Here is a 20,914-nt window from a genome sequence, read left to right as displayed (position 1 = left end):
TAAATATCCAAAATTTAGATTTCAAAACATGCTGTAAATAACGCCGTGAGTGGTGATTTAGTAATGTGTAAAAAATGGCGACATTTACAATGTACCTAATTTTCAGAGGTCATTTTCAGTACTCTTGCTTGGCCTAAAATGCCAGTGGGTGATATCACAGAACAGGGAATCTCCCACCTTATTCAAAACTGTGAAGTCTATTTGTGTGGGTGATGTATTTTGAATTTTATTCGACTTCAAAGTGATGGTTGTAGAGGAGGGACATATATGTCCCTGTGGCATCCAGGGGAAGGCAGGTCTTCATATCCAAACTGCTGAGATGTCAATCAAATATTTACTGACGGCCACCATATAAGCTGCAATATTGATGAGTGGGATACATGCAATTGGAATATGATGACATGCATCAACCAAGTCTGCGAGCCTGACCACCCGATCCTCGTTAGTCGCCTCTTACGACAAGCACAGTCGCCTTTTACGGCAAGCAGCTAACACATTTGGTTGTCACAACGTTGTGGTAAGGTTGTGGATTGGTAACGCCGTGATACAACGTTGCACATTTACGTTGTGAAAACGTGCATCGGACTTCACGCAACGTTTTGTAACTACGTTCCTAAAACGTCGGTGACACGTAATACAGTTTGCTTCTTGATAGTCATATATATCGGAATCGAACTGCTTCATCAAAATCAACTTGATTTTGTCAGAATACCATTTCAGTAATTAATGCATTACGTTCCTATATTTTCGGCATTTGAATTTTCATCTCTCAATACTTAAGTCTCCAAACATAATTACATCTCTCTACGATCTCTCTATGACAACGTTAGTATTACGTTACATTGTAACGTTATTCCACAACGTAACAAATAAACGTTGTGATAAGGTTGTGCATTGGACATCACTAAACGTTTTTGTAAATACTGTTTAGGATACCACTTGTAGATCTACCATCTCTTAGTTGCTTTTTTAAACAACTAGGCTAGATCTATTTACGAAGTATTCTGTATGCTAATGTCTGATGAAAATTAAGCTTACATGAGTAGGATAAAACTATAATCCTTATTAGCTGTTTTGTCACAAACAATATTACAGTCATACAATATTGGCGCGCATCTTTAGCAGCTTGAGAGCAACTGCTGAAAAGTAAAGCCTTGTTGCCTCGTGAAGTGACGTCACATTATCGCTGAAGATATGTTGTCACCAGCCATCTTATTTATTATTTAAGAATTGAGCTTCACTTTGTGTGAGGTCATTGGAGTATGAACCTGCATAGAGTGAGGGCCAAACTGTATGAACGCCTTTTATAGTAGTAAGCTGTAACTTTGAACCCTCAGACATGGCCTTTCACACTAGGAAACTGTAACTTTGACCCTTCAGACACGGCCTTTTATAGTAGTAAGCTGTAACTTTGAACCCTCAGACATGGCCTTTCACACTAGGAAACTGAAACTTTGACCCCTCAGACACGGCCTTTCACATTAGTAAACTGTAACTTTGAACCCTCAGACACGGCCTTTCACAGTAGTAAGCTGTAACTTTGACCCCTCAGACACGGCCTTTCACAGTAGTAAGCTGTAACTTTGACCCCTCAGACACGTCCTTTCACAGTAGTAAGCCGTAACTTTGACCCCTCAGACACGTCCTTTCACAGTAGTAAGCTGTAACTTTGACCCCTCAGACACGGCCTTTCACAGTAGTAAGCTGTAACTTTGACCCCTCAGACACGTCCTTTCACAGTAGTAAGCTGTAACTTTGACCCCTCAGACACGTCCTTTCACAGTAGTAAGCTGTAACTTTGACCCCTCAGACACGGCCTTTCACAGTAGTAAGCTGTAACTTTGACCCCTCAGACACGGCCTTTCACAGTAGTAAGCTGTAACTTTGACCCCTCAGACACGGCCTTTCACAGTAGTAAGCCGTAACTTTGACCCCTCAGACACGTCCTTTCACAGTAGTAAGCTGTAACTTTGACCCCTCAGACACGGCCTTTCACAGTAGGAAATTGTAACTTTGAACCCTCAGACACGGCCTTTCACAGTAGGAAACTTTGAACATTCAGACACGGCCTTTCAAAGTAGGAAACTGTAACTTTGAACCCTCAGACATGGCCTTTCACAGTAGTAAGCTGTAACTTTGACCCCTCAGACACTGCCTTTCACACTAGGAAACTGTAACTTTGACCCTTCAGACACGGTCTTTTATAGTAGTAAGCTGTAACTTTGAAGCCTCAGACATGGCCTTTCACACTAGGAAACTGTAACTTTGAACCCTCAGACACGGCCTTTCACAGTAGGAAACTTTGAACATTCAGACACGGCCTTTCATAGTAGGAAACTTTGAACCCTCAGACATGGCCTTTCACAGTAGTAAGCTGTAACTTTGAACCCTCAGACATGGCCTTTCACAGTAGGAAACTGAAACTTTGACCCCTCAGACACGGCCTTTCACAGTAGTAAGCTGTAACTTTGACCCCTCAGACACGTCCTTTCACAGTAGTAAGCTGTAACTTTGACCATTCAGACACGGCCTTTCACAGTAGGAAACTGTAACTTTGACCCCTCAGACACAGCCTTTCACAGTAGGAAACTGTAACTTTGACCCCTCAGACATGGCCTTTCACAGTAGGAAACTGTAACTTTGACCCCTCAGACACGGCCTTTCACAGTAGTAAACTGTAAGTTTGAACTCTCAGAGAAGGCCTTTCACAGTAGGAAACCGTAAGTTTGAACCCTTAGACATGACATTTCAGTCAGAAAGCAGCTCTCTATTTGTTTACTGTTCTCGCTGTTTAAGTGTTTCCCCCAACTAATTAAAACATCGACCAATCATAAAGCTGCAATCCGACACCCCTCCACTCTGTACGGATCTTGGCTTCAAACAGCATCATTTTGCCTTCACTCAAGTGAAGGTATCCAATGGCAATGAACAAAAAGTGGGGTGTAGGTGTTCAAATTCCATTTCCGAATTGCACCAGACTGGGATGATAATGTCACACCTGATGACTCTTGTTCAACATGCGAATAATTCCAAAATGAGAGGAGAAAGGTGTCATTGTTAATGTGGATCATTTTTTCTTTTTCTTCAGAAAGTGTCATCACAAGAATAGACAATCTGAAAAATACTTTTGTCCAAATCGACCAACTAGAGACAGCAGAGGATCTTCTGGAAAGGTATGACCATGCTGCTAACTGTGGAGCCCCAGGAGATGGGAAAACTAGCATTGCACTGATGCTCTGTGAGAAATATCTCAGGAAACATTATGAGGTATTGTTCATAGAACATATTGAACAGTTTGATGTGAATGTGATCATCAAACGGCACAATCACATATTCATTGTCTTTGATGACATTTTCGGCTCCGTTACATTTCCAACTAATTTAGAAAACACACAGAAAGTGTTCAGTGCCTTGGAAGAAGCTTTACAGATTGACATTCTGGAGAAGGAATGTAAGACCAGATCCAACCAGGGTAGGAGACAAGCGAAACCAGACCAGGATGAATCACAGCCAAGTGAGAAGGAATCACAACAGACATTCAAACTCTGCTTCCTTTTCACATCGCGAACCTACAACTGGAATGAGGGACGTGCAAGACTCCATCAGTTCAAAGTCAACCTTTTTAACCTGCATCGTGTCATTGATTTAAGTAAGAAATGTCTCACAGATGACGAAAAGGAGACTATTCTCAGGTCCCACATGCGAAGATACCCAATGTGTTACATCTCTGAGGAAGATGTGAAGACTATCGCTCATTTACAGACCAAAATGTTTGGATATCCTCTGATCTGTAGCCTATACACATCTAACCCAGACTTCCATGTGCTATCGCCTGAAGACTTTTTCCAGAATCCCGTGACACATTTGAGAGGCCACCTCGACACTATTGTCCGTGAACACAGCTGCAGGTCTGCAGCTCTTATTCTTCTCTTTCTATGTGAAGGGAAACTGGACCTTGTTTCGTTACAGCTTGGTAAAGGAGAAACAGATATGTTTCAAGTTGTGAAGGAAGTGGTTCCATCTTGCACTCCTACAGAAATTGGTAACGAGATCGGCAATTTAACTGGAACCTACTGTACAGTGGAGAAAAACATGGCTTTCTTCTCACATCCATCCATTTATGATGCAACAGCTTGTGCCTTTGGAAACTACAATCCGATTTTGTTGCTGAAACATTGCTCACTGAAGTTTCTATACGAAAGAGTAAAACGGGAAAAGAGAGGCCAGCAACAGCTAGCAATCACTAATGATGTCACAAACCTGACCCACCTCAGTCCTGGTCTGTACCCCCTGGTGTTGACGAGGCTGGTGGAAGGTATCCGACAAGGATATTTCAAGTGGACGTTAAAACACCCTATTTTCAATAATGATGACATATCCAGTTCTTTTGCAAACGATCTGTCTGATAACTTGCCACAGATAATCCAACAGGAAGATAAAGTGTTTGGAGAGTGTTACTTGAATTGGGTGTCACAGTCAGATAATCATGCTCTGTTTGAACAATCACTAGAAATGCTTGGAAAAAAGGAAATTGGTATGGCACTTTCACATAGGTCCATAACTGATCTCCGTTCTGGCATAGTGGCCTGTGTGCAACATGGTAGGCTCAGTTATCTCAAACAGATCATAACAGAGCTCAACGCTGGTGAGGCATTTGATGTGAACATGACAAAGGGAGACAAATCCCTCCACATGATTGCTGCAGAATCAGGCCATTTGGATGTGTTCCGGTTCCTGTTGGAGGAAGGACCAGATATCAAACTAGCTGACAGTAAAGGCTATACATGTCTTCATCATTCTTGTAAATCAGGAAGCACAGACATAACCAAGGTTATTGCAGAGGGTGTTCCAGGTATGATAAATGTGCCTGTCTCCGACGGATGTACACCAGCCATGATGTGCATTTCGTCAGGAGAAGATGAAGGTTTAAAACTCCTTGTGAAGGGAGGGGCAGATATTTGTATCACCGACAACTATGGCAGTTGTTGTCTCCATTTAGCATGTGCAAGTGGATCGATCTGTATCTACAGTCAAATATTTGATGTCATTGAAAAGATTTAATATCAACTGTAAAGGTAGAATGTTGAAGACACCAGTCATGATGGCAGCAGAAAGGGTACATTATGATGTGTATAACCTTCTTGTCTCAGAGGGGGCTGACCTGTCGCTCACGGATGCAGAGAACAGTGATTGTCTGATGTTGGCACGCAAGGGAGGAAACATGTCTATTGTGAGACACCTGCTATCACTTAAAACATTTGACATCAATCGAAAAGGAGGCAGTGGTATGCAGACACCAGTCATGCTGGCTGCAGAAGGGGGACATTATGAAGTGTATAACCGTCTTGTCTCAGAGGGGGCTGACCTGTCACTCACGGATGAAGAGGACAGTGCTGTCTGGAGGAAAGATGTCCTATTCCCGAAAACATAGTAGAAAAAGACACCCCTTCATGCAGGCACCAGCAATGATGGCAATACGAGGGGGTGTAATGATGTGTATAACCTTCTTGTCTCGGAGGGAGGCTGATTTGTCACTTTCTGACAATAATACAATAATGACTTGCTGGCTTGTTAGAAAGGACACATGTCTATTGTGAAACATATTCTTGTATCGGAGGGAGCTGATATGTCACAAAGGAAGACAACAGTGACTGCCTGATGTGGACATGTGAGTGACCTATATGTAAGCCATGTAAAGTATGATCGACTGGTTTCAATGTGTAGTGTGGCCATCTTTGTGTCACTATGGCCTGAGATATATTCTTTTGTGTAAACTACCGATGACTTTGTGTAAAACATCTACTTCTATGACAATGTGTCAGCCTGGATGACTTTGTCGGTGACTTTGGTTGTCATGGTACTGTAACCGTAGATGTCGGAAATGTGATACCCTTCTACCAAAGCAACATAGTCTTTCCACTTGGTTCTGGGTCCATATATTGTAGATGGAAGTCTTGAATATTACACACAATATGTCCTCAGATGTGTTTTCTCTCACTTTTTTTTCTGGTCTAGACTTCCAATATACAGAGAGAAGTTCTCTGGTCAGGAGTTAGTCTCCAAATCCCTGCCCCACTCTCAGACAACTGACAAAATATGCTCAATTGTAATTTGAGCTCCTCATACTGAAATAATGTTTAACGTCTTACGGAATGAGTCATAATGCTAATCTCAATAATAAATAATTTCCATACCCTCTAGTGGTGGATTCAGTTCACGCTAACAACACTTCTTATCTAAAATACCCGTTTAACTTCCTAAATTCAGCAATTAATCGAACATAGGATGGAGAACAAATACTATGTCAGACTGGAAGGCGCGTGAAGACCCTTAATCAGTATTCCAATCAATCAGTTCTTGAATAACCATTTATTCCATCAGTACATTTGCTCTTTGGCACTTAGATTACAAGACCTGGTCTGGGTAACTTCCTGCTACTCAAAAGTAGTTATTTCTTGTCACCAAGGGAAACGGAATCAATTGGCTTTGGTGTCACAGGTCAACCTCTCCTCCCAGTACAATCACCCTTCTTATCGCCATTCATATTTTAACCTAGAACTTTGTAGAATTTAATAGATAAAATATTATGCTTATGTTAAAAACCTTTCTCCAAAAGACAATTGTCTTAGTACCCCTGCAGCAATTGAATAAGCGTGTGTGTTGTGTAAAAAGATGTTGCCATTTTATGTTTTCACCATATTCACTAAAATGTATTGATATATTACCCTTTCCTGATATTACAAATATAATAAAGCAGGCTTCTTATAACAACTCTTAATCCACAGTATGATTCCGACTGTAGCATAAACATGTGTTTATTAATCGCTACTGGTTTATGAATACTTATACGTTTATGAATCATTATATCACTATATGTATACACTGATAAACAAGCACAAATCTACTGTAAAACAATATATCTTTGAAACGAGATATTCTGTATATCATTATAGCACCATAGTGAAGTAACGTTTTTTTGCCTTTCATACAATAAATCATCATTGTTAAAGATTTGTCAAATACATTTTTTCTTGCATGCCATTTAATATGTATATATGTAGCCTGAATATCTGCAAAATTGTTTTCACTGATACATTTACAATTATTGTATTGATTCTGTCTATGAATTAAATATATTTTAAATTCTGACATAGTTTAATCAACGTTTTTAAATAAGGTACCAATGTTAGCAACTACGAATACATGTACGACTGTAGAAGTATTTACAGACTATTCATTTACTAGCTAAGAAAATATATGATAACAATTCCGTCTGACTATGACATACCCACACAGAACACTTCAGCGAGTGCAGTTTTAGAGTGTACAGGAAGCAGGTGCCCCCAACATGCACCTGACTTCCGAAATTACAGGCAGACCATGCTGGTTAGTTGGGAGAAAGTATTTTGCGACTGTTGTTCTTGAGTGAACGTTTGAGTGAACGTTTGATTCCTGTAGACATATCAGTATTTAACAATGTCCTCATTTGTTTTAGAATGAATTATACACGAGTATTATCGGCAAAGATAGGGTGTTTGTGGACAGGCAGCTATGTTATTATAACTGCCGTTGTTCGTTGACCAGTTTAACATTTATGGTACTGGAAAATATATGAAATGACCACATGATAGTATAGAAAAAGACCAGACCTGAAAAGGTTTACTTTTGGAAAAGTCAAAATGAGAGTTATCACTGTTTTCCTGCTATCTTTGTGTCTTCATGAGTAATCACTGATTTCAAGATATTTCATCAGGGCTCATTTTCTGTGTAGCTGATTTCCAAACTCTTTCTTTCTTAACAAATTGCTTATGTAAATATACTTGAAACGATTTGAAAGTAATTTTCATGTGATATTATGTGTATTGCTTCAAACAAGATTATTTTTATTCGATTATTCTTTCATGTGATATTATGTGTATTGCTTCAAACAAGATTATTTTTATTCGGTTATTCTTTCATGTGATATTATGTGTATTGCTTCAAACAAGATTATTTTTATTCGATTATTCTTTCATGTGATATTATGTGTATTGCTTCAAACAAGATTATTTTTATTCGATTATTCTTTCATGTGATATTATGTGTATTGCTTCAAACAAGATTATTATATTCGGTTATTCTTTCATGTGATATTATGTGTATTGCTTCAAACAAGATTATTTTTATTCGATTATTCTTTCATGTGATATTATGTGTATTGCTTCAAACAAGATTATTTTTATTCGATTATTCTTTCATGTGATATTATGTGTATTGCTTCAAACAAGATTATTATATTCGGTTATTCTTTCATGTGATATTATGTGTATTGCTTCAAACAAGATTATTTTTATTCGGTTATTCTAAATGTGAAGTGGTATACATATAATGACAACGTGTCTGTAGTCTTCTATAGGTGCATTGCTTTTGTAATATTTTTGAAGACATATCAGTGCTTTAACTGTGCAGAACGAGTGTCAACATTCGTAGTGAAAGTGTCAGCAAAGCCAGGCCTGAGTAATAGTTTTAGAATAGTCAAAATGTGAGTCATCACTGATCTGCCTTCTGACATGACGTGTTGACCTGATTTATCATTCAAAGATATTTTATGAAGACTTCATTTCATATATAGCTCACTTCAAAAACATTTCTGGACTTGTAATGAAATGTATTCTCGAAATCGGTTAAATGTAGCATTGATGGTTTATTTTGTGTTTTGATTATTTTTCTTATTTTATCTTTGTTTTATCTGGAAGTGAAATAGGATGCCATATGTACTGTTGTCTTCAACGTGTGTGTTTGGTGTATGTTCGTGTGGGGGGCATGGGTGCCCCAGTCGTCTGAGGCGCCGCGATTCGCTGGGCAGGGTTGCTTCCCTTGGGCACGCCAGAAACCTATGATTGTGGGTTCGAATCCCGGTTCGCCCCGATTATGTTTCTAGGTTTTTCAGCACCATACCCGTGCTCGTGGGTTTCACCGAAGTGGTAAACGTCTTAGACCTGCATCACTTCAGGCTTTCCTCCCACATTAAGCTGACACGCCGCGATGTAACTGGAATACTGTTAAAAGCTGTGTTAAAACCCAACTCACTCACTCACTCAATTAGATCCATCTGATTTCTCCTCTGTTCATTGGAGATTGTATTCTATAATATTTCTATTATATTTCAATACATCCAAATTTATTTTATCATTGCAAAAGAATTTGATATAGACTACTTTTGAAATCATTCTTTTGGTTCTAATTCTTCAGATTTAGATTGGTGTATTTTGTGTGTATGTCTGCTTTGTCAGTTCCTCTTGTAAATGTATATGCAATGTTTCATACTTTTTGCTGCTGTTTTTAGGGATGTTTACAGTCGGTAATTTCTTTTCAGTTGTTATTAATAAAAGTGTGTATCAATTCTGATTGTGGAATTTCTACTTTTTGATGATAAAACTAATCGTTATGTCTTTCTCACATTTTTCATAGTCACATATCTAATTACTTATATTTTATGTTGATGCATGTTGCAAGGATGTTGCTTTACCCCTTATTTCCATAAAAAAGTTTGTACAAATAAAGTGTCACCAACATTATTAGTGGTCTAACCTTCAGCCCAGGACTATTTTTCCACGGTATCAGATGATTGATGATATTGCAATATTTTGAATCAGTAATATTTTAACTTTAGGATTGAGCAAACGGGACACTGTTTAATTCATTTAGATGATAAAGTGAAAGGTTTATGAGGGTTTGTACAAGGGTTTTAGGGTTTTATGTAATCTGTACTGTAATTACTGAATATATCCTTATCGGGTTAAAAAATTGACACATTTAGGAGGAGAAAGAGTTCTTTCTGATCTCCTTATAATATATCCCAGCCTTAAAGCAAACATTTTAGTGCAACCTATAACTTGTAAATAACTATACAGATTCTTTTTAAATTTTATGAAAACATTTTTTTACCTATGGGAGAGTTGCAGGTCGAAGTTTATATTCAATATTTGGGTTTTCTGAAAAAATACAGCTCTTTTTATTTTTTTACTATGAATTGTTTGTGCGACCTTTAACTTGAAAACTACTTGGTGGATGCTTTTCAAATATAGGGAACAGTTTCCCTTCTAGTAGAAGAGGTACATTGCAAGGTTTGATTTTGATATGTGTATTTTCTGAAAGAAATATTTGCGACCTTAACTACTTCATGGATTCTTTTCCAATTTAAGGTACATTTCTATACCAATATGGAGAAGTGCAGTGCAAAATTTGGATTTCATAAGTATATTTTCTGAGAACTTTCATGTTTAGAACTTTGAAATATGTTGTAGTATAGTCGGGGGAACTAGGATGTGAAACCTGTTCATTTTTGTCTTGTTTTTCATTGTTATGATCATGATTTTGGGATATGTATTTCTTAAAGACAAATAATAAAGATATCTAGCTATATATTTTTTATTTGCAATTGTTTCTGTTGCCGAGATGCGCGTCTTTTGTTGATTAAGAGTATATGCCATATCCTGTAAATGAGGCTCTGTGATACATCCTCCATCAGGATTGGCATCATCTATATGGTCAGAAGAAAATAACTGTGCTTCATATTAAATTCAATAAGAATAGATGTATACTGAAGATAAATAACGTATATTCATGACGATTTCTCGACTTTGAGGCCCTGATTCCCAAGTACCATTACACCCTCACCCCCCGTGAGTACTTTACAACCGACCGACGAATGTTGTTCCCGAAAGTTAAGAGATTTTACAGGCGTTTCGAGACTGTAACTTCGTCGTGGTACCGCACATCTGTCATATTGCCGTCGATGACCACAACAGCGATCCTGTGATGGCCAGTGATGCCCCTAACACCATTACGCCCCCTCCACCGAATGCAGAGCATTACAACACACGTGTCAGCGTATTGTTCGATAAATCATCACGACCACCACTGCAACCGAGACGAAACTGGGCTACCCCGCGACGAGGACCTCCAGACGCGTAACTTGCACCCTAGATGTGTTGACCATGTCGGGCGTGCTGCTCGATCACGTGACACCAAAATCTGGACGTACAGCTCTCATAGTCGATTCCTCACAGCACTAATTCGACGTAAGGTCAGAATGATGTCAGAGTTGCAATCGGGAACTGATTTCGCAGGTGAGTGAGTATGGTTTTACGCCGCTTTTAGCAATATTCCAGCAATATCACGGCGGGGGGCACCAGAAATGGGCTCCACACATTGTACCCATGTCGGGAATCGAACCCGGGTCTTCGGTGTGACGAGCAAACGCTTTAACCACTAGGCTACCTACATTTTATCTCCATGTTATCTCAACGACCTTCACATTGTATCTTGGTTCAAGGTAACCATCAACAGCTAGCAGATCACACGAGGCAGGCCAGGTTCATATACTTTTTATTCACCCAGAATGGACTATATTGTCGCAGTGAGGTGTGTGTGGGTGTGGGTGTGTGGGTGTGGGTGTGGGTGTGTGTGGGTGTGGGGGGCGGGGGGAGGGGGGGGGGGGGGGGGGGGGTTGTTTATGATAACCTATTTGGAAACAGAATTCCTCATCAATTTGACCTATATCACAATCCTTCCTTCCCTGGTTTGCCGCAAGCCCTACCCTCCTGAATTAGTCGAGGTAAACCTCCACAGAGAGTGAGTGAGTTAATATTTAAAGTCACATCGGCACTACTTCAGCCGCCTCCACATAGAAAGTGTGATAACATACGACAATATTTATGTACAATTGTTGTGCATTAATATCTCGGGTTCGAAATTAGTCTTAAAATCTTCATAATTTTGTAGTATAGAAGTATTGTTCAAACAATAGATACCGAATAAAACTTCCCATCACCATTGTATAACTTTTCGTGGCATTTCATGTTGTCTAGGGGCGGTCGGGTAGCCTAGTGGTTAAAGCGTTCGCTCTTCACGCCTAAAACCCGGGTTCGATTCCCGACATGGGTACAATGTGTGAAGCCCATTTCTGGTGTCCCCCGCCGTGATATTCCTGGATATTGCTAAAAGCGGCGTAAAACCTCACTCACTCATAATGTCTTTACGTATTGTCTGCCCTCCTAGTCATCGTTATCCAATATGCAATAACAGCTTCGATTACTCCCCCGTGCAGAGAACCCACGTTTAATAACATTTTTTTTTTTTTTTTTGACATCATATTGATTGTCCACGATTTTACATGCCCTGTACATTGCCACACGTTTAATAACGTTTAATAACATCACCTGCGGACGGGTGTCTATTTGGCATCAGCCAATAATTCGAATGGAGGCGTTAGTAACACTGTGCAGTTGTACTCTGCAACGTCTATATGATCTAATCCCGATATACACTACAAATTGTCAAAAACATCAGAGATGCATGGGCACACTACTAAAGATTGTATTATTTACTTGCCAGTGATCTATTGCAGGTTTGGCGAACAAATAAACTAGCGACAAATAATCAGGGAGCTTAGGATATGATATTGAATGTGTAATGATGATTAATGTCTGTACCGTTAATATCGGGTGTGTAGATCAATACTTGGTGTGTCCACCCCGTTAGGCGACGGCACCTACTGTTGATTAACTTATGGTTGCCCGTGGTATTGCCCGCCATTTCCCCGAAGAGCTACCCAATGTGGACCATGTGGGTTGGTGCCAGGTCTCTGGCGTACATTCTCCGCCCGAGAACACCCGACAGGTGAGTGAGTGAGTTTGGTTTAACGCCGCTTTTAACAATATTCCAGTTATATCGCGGCGTGTCAGCTTAATGTGGGAGGAAGCCCGAAGTGATGCAGGTCTCAGACGTTTATCACTTCGGTGAAACCCACGAGCACGGGTATGGTGCTGACAAACCTAGAAACATAATCGGGGCGAACCTGGATTCGAACCACAATCATAGGTTTCTGGCGTGCCCAAGGGACGCAACTCTTCACAGCGAATCGCGGCGCCTTAGTCGACTGGGCCACCCATGCCCCCCAAACCCGACAGGTGCTCTATTGGGAACATGTAAGGGGACTTAGCGGACCAGTCCAATGTCCGTATACCTTCTCGTCGGAGAACATCGCTGACTAGTTGGGCACGATGTGGTCTGTCATTGTCATCTTGCAGTTCAAAATTTCTGCCGATGATTCCAGCGAATGGAACAACGAAAGGACGCAAAATTTCGCCAACGTATCATTGGCCAGTCAAATGTTTGGTTACAATGGCCAAACCAGTTCGCCTGTCATGTGTTATGACACTACCGCCCCATGTTGTATACTCGGGCATACCACTACGTCGCCAAAAGCGCATTCTGCCATCTGTGAATCTGAGGCAAAGCCTTGATTCGTCTGTATACATCGCCCACAGCCATTCCTTGTATGTGCCTAGCTCACTAAATCTGTGCTGGGGGCGGTCGGGTAGCCTAGTGGTTAAAGCGTTCGCTCATCACGCCGAAGACCCGGGTTCGATTCCCGACATGGGTACAACCGTGATATTGCTGGAATATTGCTAAAAGCGGCGTAAAACCATACTCACTCACTCACTTATCTGTGCTGCCTATGGTAAGCTCTTTGGGTCACACTCTTCACAGGACGCCTTGCTTTCAGGCGACCTGCCGGTATTATAAATGTACACCCAAACAATAGCGACATTCCAATCAGTAGTTCCCTAAATTTGGGTCGGTAGTATATACGTTTAGAATAGAGTAAATGTGGTCGCACTCGTTATATCCATTTTGAAATACACTCGCTACAATCACAGCGGAGGGAGGGGGAGAGCGAATGGTTTTACGCCGCTTTTAGCAATATTCCAGCAATATCGCAGCGGGGGACAACAGATATGGGCTTCACACATTGTACCCATACCGGGAAACGAACCCCGGTCTTCGGCGTGACGAGCCAACGCTTTAACCACTAGGCTACCCGACCGCCCCATAATAACTACGGTATCTAACGTGGACTCTATTTTAACAAGTATGAATAACATTCACTCACTCTCTCGTGTGGTTAAAAAGTGCTAACTCTCCCTGACGTATATATAGTGTGTTTAATGAGATGAATGCATCACAAAAAATAAGCATGGACCCCTTAGCTTAAAATACGTCATGAAATTTGCACCAGTATCCCTACATTTGTAAATAGAGAAAAACCTCATAAATTCCGGGTTGGACTAGGTGTCGAGCTGATCTCAAGAGGCGGCTATATAGATCGGGTGGTCGTCCCGATGGCGTGGGGCGTCGCTTATAAATGGGGGATTTCATGTATTGCTATCATAATTTTGTGGATCGATATCGATTCTCGTGGTGTAAAACTCTGGTTTATCCTGTCCAGAGTCGATTATTTGGCGCAGTGATGCATGTTGTTACAGGTGTTATCTATTCGCTAAGCATGGTCACATCCGCTGTTACTGCAGTGGAACTAAGTGGGGCCGCGGTGTTGTATCTAACCCCATCACCCCATTACTGCAGGTCGTAGGAGGTCAGGATCAGACGCATGGATCGTTGCTCATAACATCAATCACTGGATTGTCTTGTCAAGGATTACAGGCCGCCGACATATTGCTGGAATTTTGTTGAGTACAGTGTTAATCAACTGTACTTTGGTGCGATCGATTCCTTTTCATAGAAAGTGGCTACACATCTACACATACTAAACCCAATGTCTCTCTCTCTCTCTCTCTCTCTCTCTCTCTCTCTCTTCATATATATATATATATATACAAAACATATCTCCCTCTCCCCTCTCCCCCCCTGTCTCTCTCTCTCTCTCTCTCTCTCTCTCTCTCTCTCTCTCTCTCTCTCTCTCTAAACTTATACATCTCCCCCCCACTCTCTCCCTGTCTCCATATATATACTCTTAAAAAAAAGACACTTGACATAGATGTAAAACCATTTTTTGCCAAATATCTAAAATAATTACATTAAATGAGAACCAAATAAGTCAAACAGAAAGAAGATGTGTCTATAATTCGCGAAAACACATGCAAAGCACATAAACGTAGCGTTTGGGGATCAACTTGACAGCTTCATCCAAACGCAACCGCCTGTAAAAAACGTGCAGCACAGGATCCTGCATTTAGGCATGCAGGCCCCCCCTGCTGAATGGGTATAAAAATCCACATCAACGGCTGTTCACACAGTCCTTATAACGGCAGTAGAGGCGGTGACAGAATGCAAAGACTGAATGCAGCTCAACGGAACAACGGCAGTGGGAGATTACAAGCTGGAGCAACTCAGCAAGAAGTGGCCAGGCACTTTGGCATATCCAGACAGACAATCTCCGCACTGTGGACGCGATACAACCACACAGATCCCTGGGGTACGCAGAATATCAGATCAAACGGCACGCAACAGACTGAGGGAGGCTTGACGTTTTGCACGAAGACCTGTTCGACGTCATGTATTGACCCCACTTCATCTGGCGGACCGTCTGCTTTGGTGCCAACAGAGGGTTAGATGGGCACGTGCAAGGTGGAGAAAAATATACTGTTTACTGACGAGTCCCGTTTCCTCCTCACACGTGCTGATGGGCGCGCACGTGTCTACATACGTCGGGGTGAACGTTACGCTCCCAACTGTGTGCAGCAGGTTGTCCCATTTTGCGGCGGGAGTGTCATGGTATGGGCCGGAATTCATCACGGTGGTAGGACGCCGCTCGTGCATGTGGCAGGTGCATTGACAGGTGTGCGTTACAGAGACTTGATCCTACAACCTTACGTTCTTCCTCACGTCCATGTTCATGGCGGACAGTTCCAGCAGGACAACGCTCGACCGCATATTGCACGTGTTTGTCAGGACTTCTTACAGCACAACCACATCCAGACATTACCTTGGCCAGCCCGGTCATCAGATTTGTCCCCGATTGAGCATTTGTGGGAGGAGTTGGATCGACGCGTTCGCAGAAGGAATCCACCGCCCCAAACACTTTCGGCGCTTCTTGATGCACTTCAGGACCGCCTGCGTGGTCTAGTGGTAGAGCGTCCGCCCGGAGAGTGGAAGGTCCGGGGTTCGATCCCGGCCGCGTCATACCAAAAGACGTTAAAAGATGGTACTGATTGTTACCCTGTCTGGCGCTCGGCATTAAGGGGTTAAAGCAAGGGCTGGTCGGCTCGGAGTCAGTATACTGTGTCTGAGTGGGGTATTCGTGTTAAACTGCGGCATGGTATCTCAGTGAGCTAGCACTATAAATCGGCATCTGTCCGGACTAGTACAAGCAGCCACACAAACGCACACACGTACATGCACGTCGCTATATAAGTGCAATAATCTTGGACGCGACGTTAAACCCCATTTCACCTCACCTGATGCACTTCAGCATGAATGGCAACACATCCAACAGCGTGTTATTGACAACATGATTGCATCTCTCTCCCTCTCTCTCTCTCTCTCTCTCTCTCTCTCTCTAACAGCATTAGTTATATGAATCCCATCCCATCATTAGGTATGGTTACATTACAATATACAGCATCCATGTAATCCATAATCCATACCTCAATATCGGCTTAATATTCCAGATGTCTGCTTTGTGTTTCAACATTATATTCTAACGCCTTGTAAAGTGACAGGTGTGTGCGTTGGAAACACGCACCCTGTAATGTCGTTCAGAGATAACCCTTTGCGAGTGAAACAATCTGTCCGCCGGGTGACTGAATCGATAAAGTTGAGGGTTCGTATCAAGACGTGTATTCAGGGTGTATTCAGTGTGGGACGTATTACCACAATCACGTGTGCATTGTGGTCCCAGCACAACAGATTCTATCCAATGCATTATAATCCCTAAGTGAGCGTTCACACTATGCAATGTGCACATGCACACTAGAGAATAGACGGTATTTCACAGGTTTCTGACTTCACTGTGAGTCAACGCTCGGTCAGTCTGATTGACACACGTGGCTGTACACAGTGCGTAAAAAGGTCCCGAGGAATGAAATCAGGTCACTTATCACCAATTGAGCCCGGAGAGATAGGAATGAATACACACCTCGGCGTCTTCGCCGCTATATGACTGAAGACGGTGTCACAATTAACCAGGTAAGTTGAGGTACAAGGGTTCTATAAAAAAACAAATGAAGACGCGTTATTATTTGAGCCTGGTATGTTTCAACTAGGGATGGGACGGGTAACTCGGGTACCCGGGTCGAGTGGGTCCCGAGTAGGACCCGGGTACCCACAGGACTACCCGCACGCGCGGTAAGTCACGTAATATATTGTTTAATGACAAAAATGATCTAAAACTACACTACAAGTCACTTATGGTCCCATTTCTTTCTGACTATGCACCCATTCTTCTGACTTTAATATATTTGAATTAAGATTCATGAACTTCATATAGTAAACATCAGTGTATGCATGACCAGATCGCTTTACACGTGTATATAAATACATTGTGCCAGGGCTACGGTCAAACTTTTCCAAATCGGACAGTTTGTACCTATCTCTAGATATCTACAGCGGGTATCCGGGTAAAGTCGGGTAATAGGGTGATGGAGTCCCGGGTAGTAAATATTCGTCCCAGCCCTAGTTTCAATGGTGTTTGACATGTGACGGCCATTGACATTCCCGGGAACGGTCAACGATTCTAGTCCAACGATATTGCGATCGATTTGAACTGCTGTGACATTTACCATTGTGTTTACACTCAAACAACTGCTTCGTGATTACTTCCGTGTTAGGCAATAGTGTTTGTTTATTATTTATATTGTCATTACTCATTCATAGGAAGGGCTTATGTCCTCAAAGTTTCGCCAGGATGACCTACATATGCGTCACCACAACCCGATCGTCCAACGTATAGCATTTCTTAGAGGAGCCCACTACTCTCGCGATGGCGAGTCCATGGAATAAATGGTGGCGTCTGTTGTGTCTTGGAGTATCTGGAATAATTCTTATGTTGATCTTCCATTTTCTTCACTATTCAAGAGTGATTGATCCACGGGTCACACCTCATCATGAAGCACGTGTCATTCCTGACACTCAGCCCATGCCAACACAGGTCAAGACGACCCATGCGCCCAAACTCCACACTGGCGTGTACCGTTGGAAACAAGACAAATGGGTTCGGATTCCAGGATTCTGTTCTGCAGTGAACAAGTTTAATTCTGCCCAACTCCGAACCCCGGTCGGGACTATCAAGATGTACATTCATAACGTTAAAGACGACATCCATGTGTCCGGGTCAATTCAGAGATCTGGAATGTGGGAATCTCCAGGAGTTAACACAATGATCTCAATACTCAGGGACAGTGCAGATATGGGAGTCCTTGACCTTGGATCTCAACTAGGGACGTATTCCTTGACGGCTGCGTTGATGGGACGTCGTGTCGTTGCTGTGGACCCGCTTGTTGAGAACGTCATGAGACTGTGCGCAACTGCACAGGAGGCGAACTTGGCGGATCGGATCACTATTTTATTTGCAGCTCTCTCGGATGACTATAGAACTGTCACCTTCAAGCGTGAAAAAGCAAATATAGGAGGTACCGTTATCAAACAAGTCCCGAACGCAACGTTTGACATCAACGACAACTACAATCCAAATTTCATCCCGACTGTTCGTCTGGACGATATCTTGCAGTTTGTTGACTTCCCCAAAGCCTTCATCAAGGTTGATGTTGAGAACCATGAATATGAAGTTTTGAAAGAAGGGAAGCAACTGTTTTCTAAAATTGATATCCGTGATATAATGATGGAATGGTTTCAAATAAAAAGGACTCCAAATGGCCCCAAAATAAGGGATTTCCTTGTAAACCAAAATTTCAAGCCCATGACGATGAGCAGAGTGAGGACGTTGTCGCCCGCAAGCTATATAACATGGCCGAATGATATACTCTGGGTTAAACAGTGACTACTCTAACCGAACTGATGATACGATGGACATCTGGAATATCGTCTTCTTGCCTTAGGGACCGACAATTAATTGATTAAGGGGTGGGGGATGGGGATGGGGGATTTTATCGAAGAAAAATGTATTACATTGTTGCAATGTGTTTTTCATTAAAAACTATTCAGAAAACTATTTAGGCTCATAGTTAAAACTTTAATTTCTTTTATCTGCTTTTGAGGATATAGCTGAAAACAATATTGAATCTCCACACAAAAGCCCAACCAGATCCCCTTCCCGGGTCAGTATCAGTGCCCTGTATGGACTAGAGTCAATGACGTCCTCTTAAACAAGCTGAGCCTCTCGGAGCCCTGTATGGACTAAAGTCAATGACGTCCTCTTAGACAAGCTTAGCCTCTCGGAGCCCTTTATGGACTAAAGTCAATGGCGTCCTCTTAGACAAGCTGAGCCTCTCGGAGCCCTGTATGAACTAAAGTCAATGGCGTCCTCTTAGACAAGCTGAGCCTCTCGGAGCCCTGTATGGACTAAAGTCAATGGCGTCCTCTTAGACAAGCTGAGCCTTCGGAGCCCTGCATGGACTAGTGTCAGTGGTGGCCTCTCAGCCAAGTTGATTCTATGTATAACATCCTATGACTACGACTTGTGTGCTTTGCATGGCATTTTGTTGTTAGTTATATGAATGAGTGGTATGAATAAACATATTTTTCTCTTGTCTTGTCATTTGTTACAACTATACTGCTTTGTAATGTGTATGTGTATATATGTGTGTGTGTCAGTGAGTGTGAGTGTGTGTGTGTATTTGTGTGTGTGTGAGTGAGTGAGTGAGTGAGTGAGTCAGTCAGTCAGTCAGTCAGTCAGTCAGTCCGTGCGTGTGTGCGTGCGTGCGTGCGTGCGTGCGTGCGTGCGTGCGTGCGTGCGTTCGTGCTTGTCGTAAGAGGCGACTAACGGGATCGGGTGGCCAGGCTCGCATTGGGGTATCATCCCTGAAGTGACAAACATCTGATGTCAGCTTCAAATGGTCCTGATGCTGAGGAGATGATGTTGACTGTGCGAGGAAATTATGTAAGAATTGAGGAGCATGGTCAACATGCCAGGGTCACATATAAGTAATCAATATAACATATCGAGAACAACGTCACATGTGTTGAGCTTCACTACTAGCTAAACATATACCAAATGTCGTCACCTTTGGAGAACAGGGCTGAGCTCATGACCATAATATTCTTTAAGCTTTCAGCAAGGTCGAAGTACAAAGGCAAAAAAAACTGCCATGAAACGTCACAACAAAGGAAATTCCAAAAGACAGCAGTACTAAACCGCATATGAATAACCTTCCAAAAAGGTGAAGATCGGACACTTTCAATAGAGTGAGTGAGTGGGGCAGGTTTTACAATTATTTAGTCCAGGCACATCACAGCGGTAGATGCTTAGAATGCGATGCAAACATTATACCCATCTCACCAAAAGTTAGGCTTCTGCACTGACGACACCCCCCCCCCCCCCCCCCCCCCCTTTAATATTTTAATCTCTTTCATCGATGGGCAGATTAACCCCAGTAATATGAAAGAATCGGGTGGTCCTTGACCTTTTTCAGTAGAATATATATATCCAGAGGCAAGAGAGTTAACTGACTATAAAAGTCCAGTTTCCACCCTTGCCGAACTAGGCTGAAATTATGGAGTTATTTGTTATTTGTTAATCGCGTAACGAAATCGACATTCTGTTTGTAAACTACCGTGCAGATTTCGTTCGATTGCAGAATTTGCAAAGCATGTGTGCCGTCAATGTAGCCTCAACATATGTATTCAAAATCTTTTCATGTTTTTAATCAAGGTGCTAACGTGATTTGATACACTTCGCAAAGTAAGAACCGTTTTATTACAATATAGACCTTGATTATCGATCTGGTCGTCTTCACAGGGCGACGCCATTTTGTTTGAAGCAAATGCAAGTCATATGAGAGGTGAAAGCTGATTGGTTCATACTGGTGGCTACGATCGTGCCCCAAAAAATCCAGTCTAGTTCGGTAAGGATCGAAACTTGACTTTTACAGTCAGTTAACTCCTTATATCAGCAACCAGGGTACACATGCTCAAAGTGATCTTAGCGTTAGGATGATCGTTACTCCCGTAC

General features: G+C 42.0%; 2 protein-coding genes across 2 annotated transcripts; both read left to right on the top strand.

Moving 5' to 3' along the window:
- The first annotated feature begins 2,396 nt into the window (after positions 1-2,396).
- Positions 2,397-5,431, top strand: LOC139458692 (uncharacterized). Its single transcript, XM_071240105.1, has 3 exons — positions 2,397-2,409; positions 3,089-4,852; positions 5,151-5,431. The coding sequence occupies exons 1-3, from the start codon at positions 2,397-2,399 to the stop codon at positions 5,429-5,431; spliced, it is 2,058 nt and encodes a 685-aa protein (XP_071096206.1).
- Positions 5,432-16,898: 11,467 nt separating this feature from the next.
- Positions 16,899-18,867, top strand: LOC139459322 (uncharacterized). The gene is made up of 2 exons (XM_071240778.1): positions 16,899-16,974; positions 17,662-18,867. The coding sequence occupies exon 2, from the start codon at positions 17,768-17,770 to the stop codon at positions 18,782-18,784; it is 1,017 nt and encodes a 338-aa protein (XP_071096879.1). The 5' UTR covers positions 16,899-16,974; positions 17,662-17,767; the 3' UTR covers positions 18,785-18,867.
- Positions 18,868-20,914: the final 2,047 nt, after the last annotated feature.

This window comes from Haliotis cracherodii, unplaced genomic scaffold, assembly GCF_022045235.1.
Source record: "Haliotis cracherodii isolate W230 unplaced genomic scaffold, xgHalCrac1.p SCAF_13, whole genome shotgun sequence".
NCBI lineage: Eukaryota > Metazoa > Mollusca > Gastropoda > Lepetellida > Haliotidae > Haliotis > Haliotis cracherodii.
The sequence above is the reverse complement of the archived record's forward strand: the minus strand, read 5'-3'. Positions and strand labels throughout refer to the sequence as shown.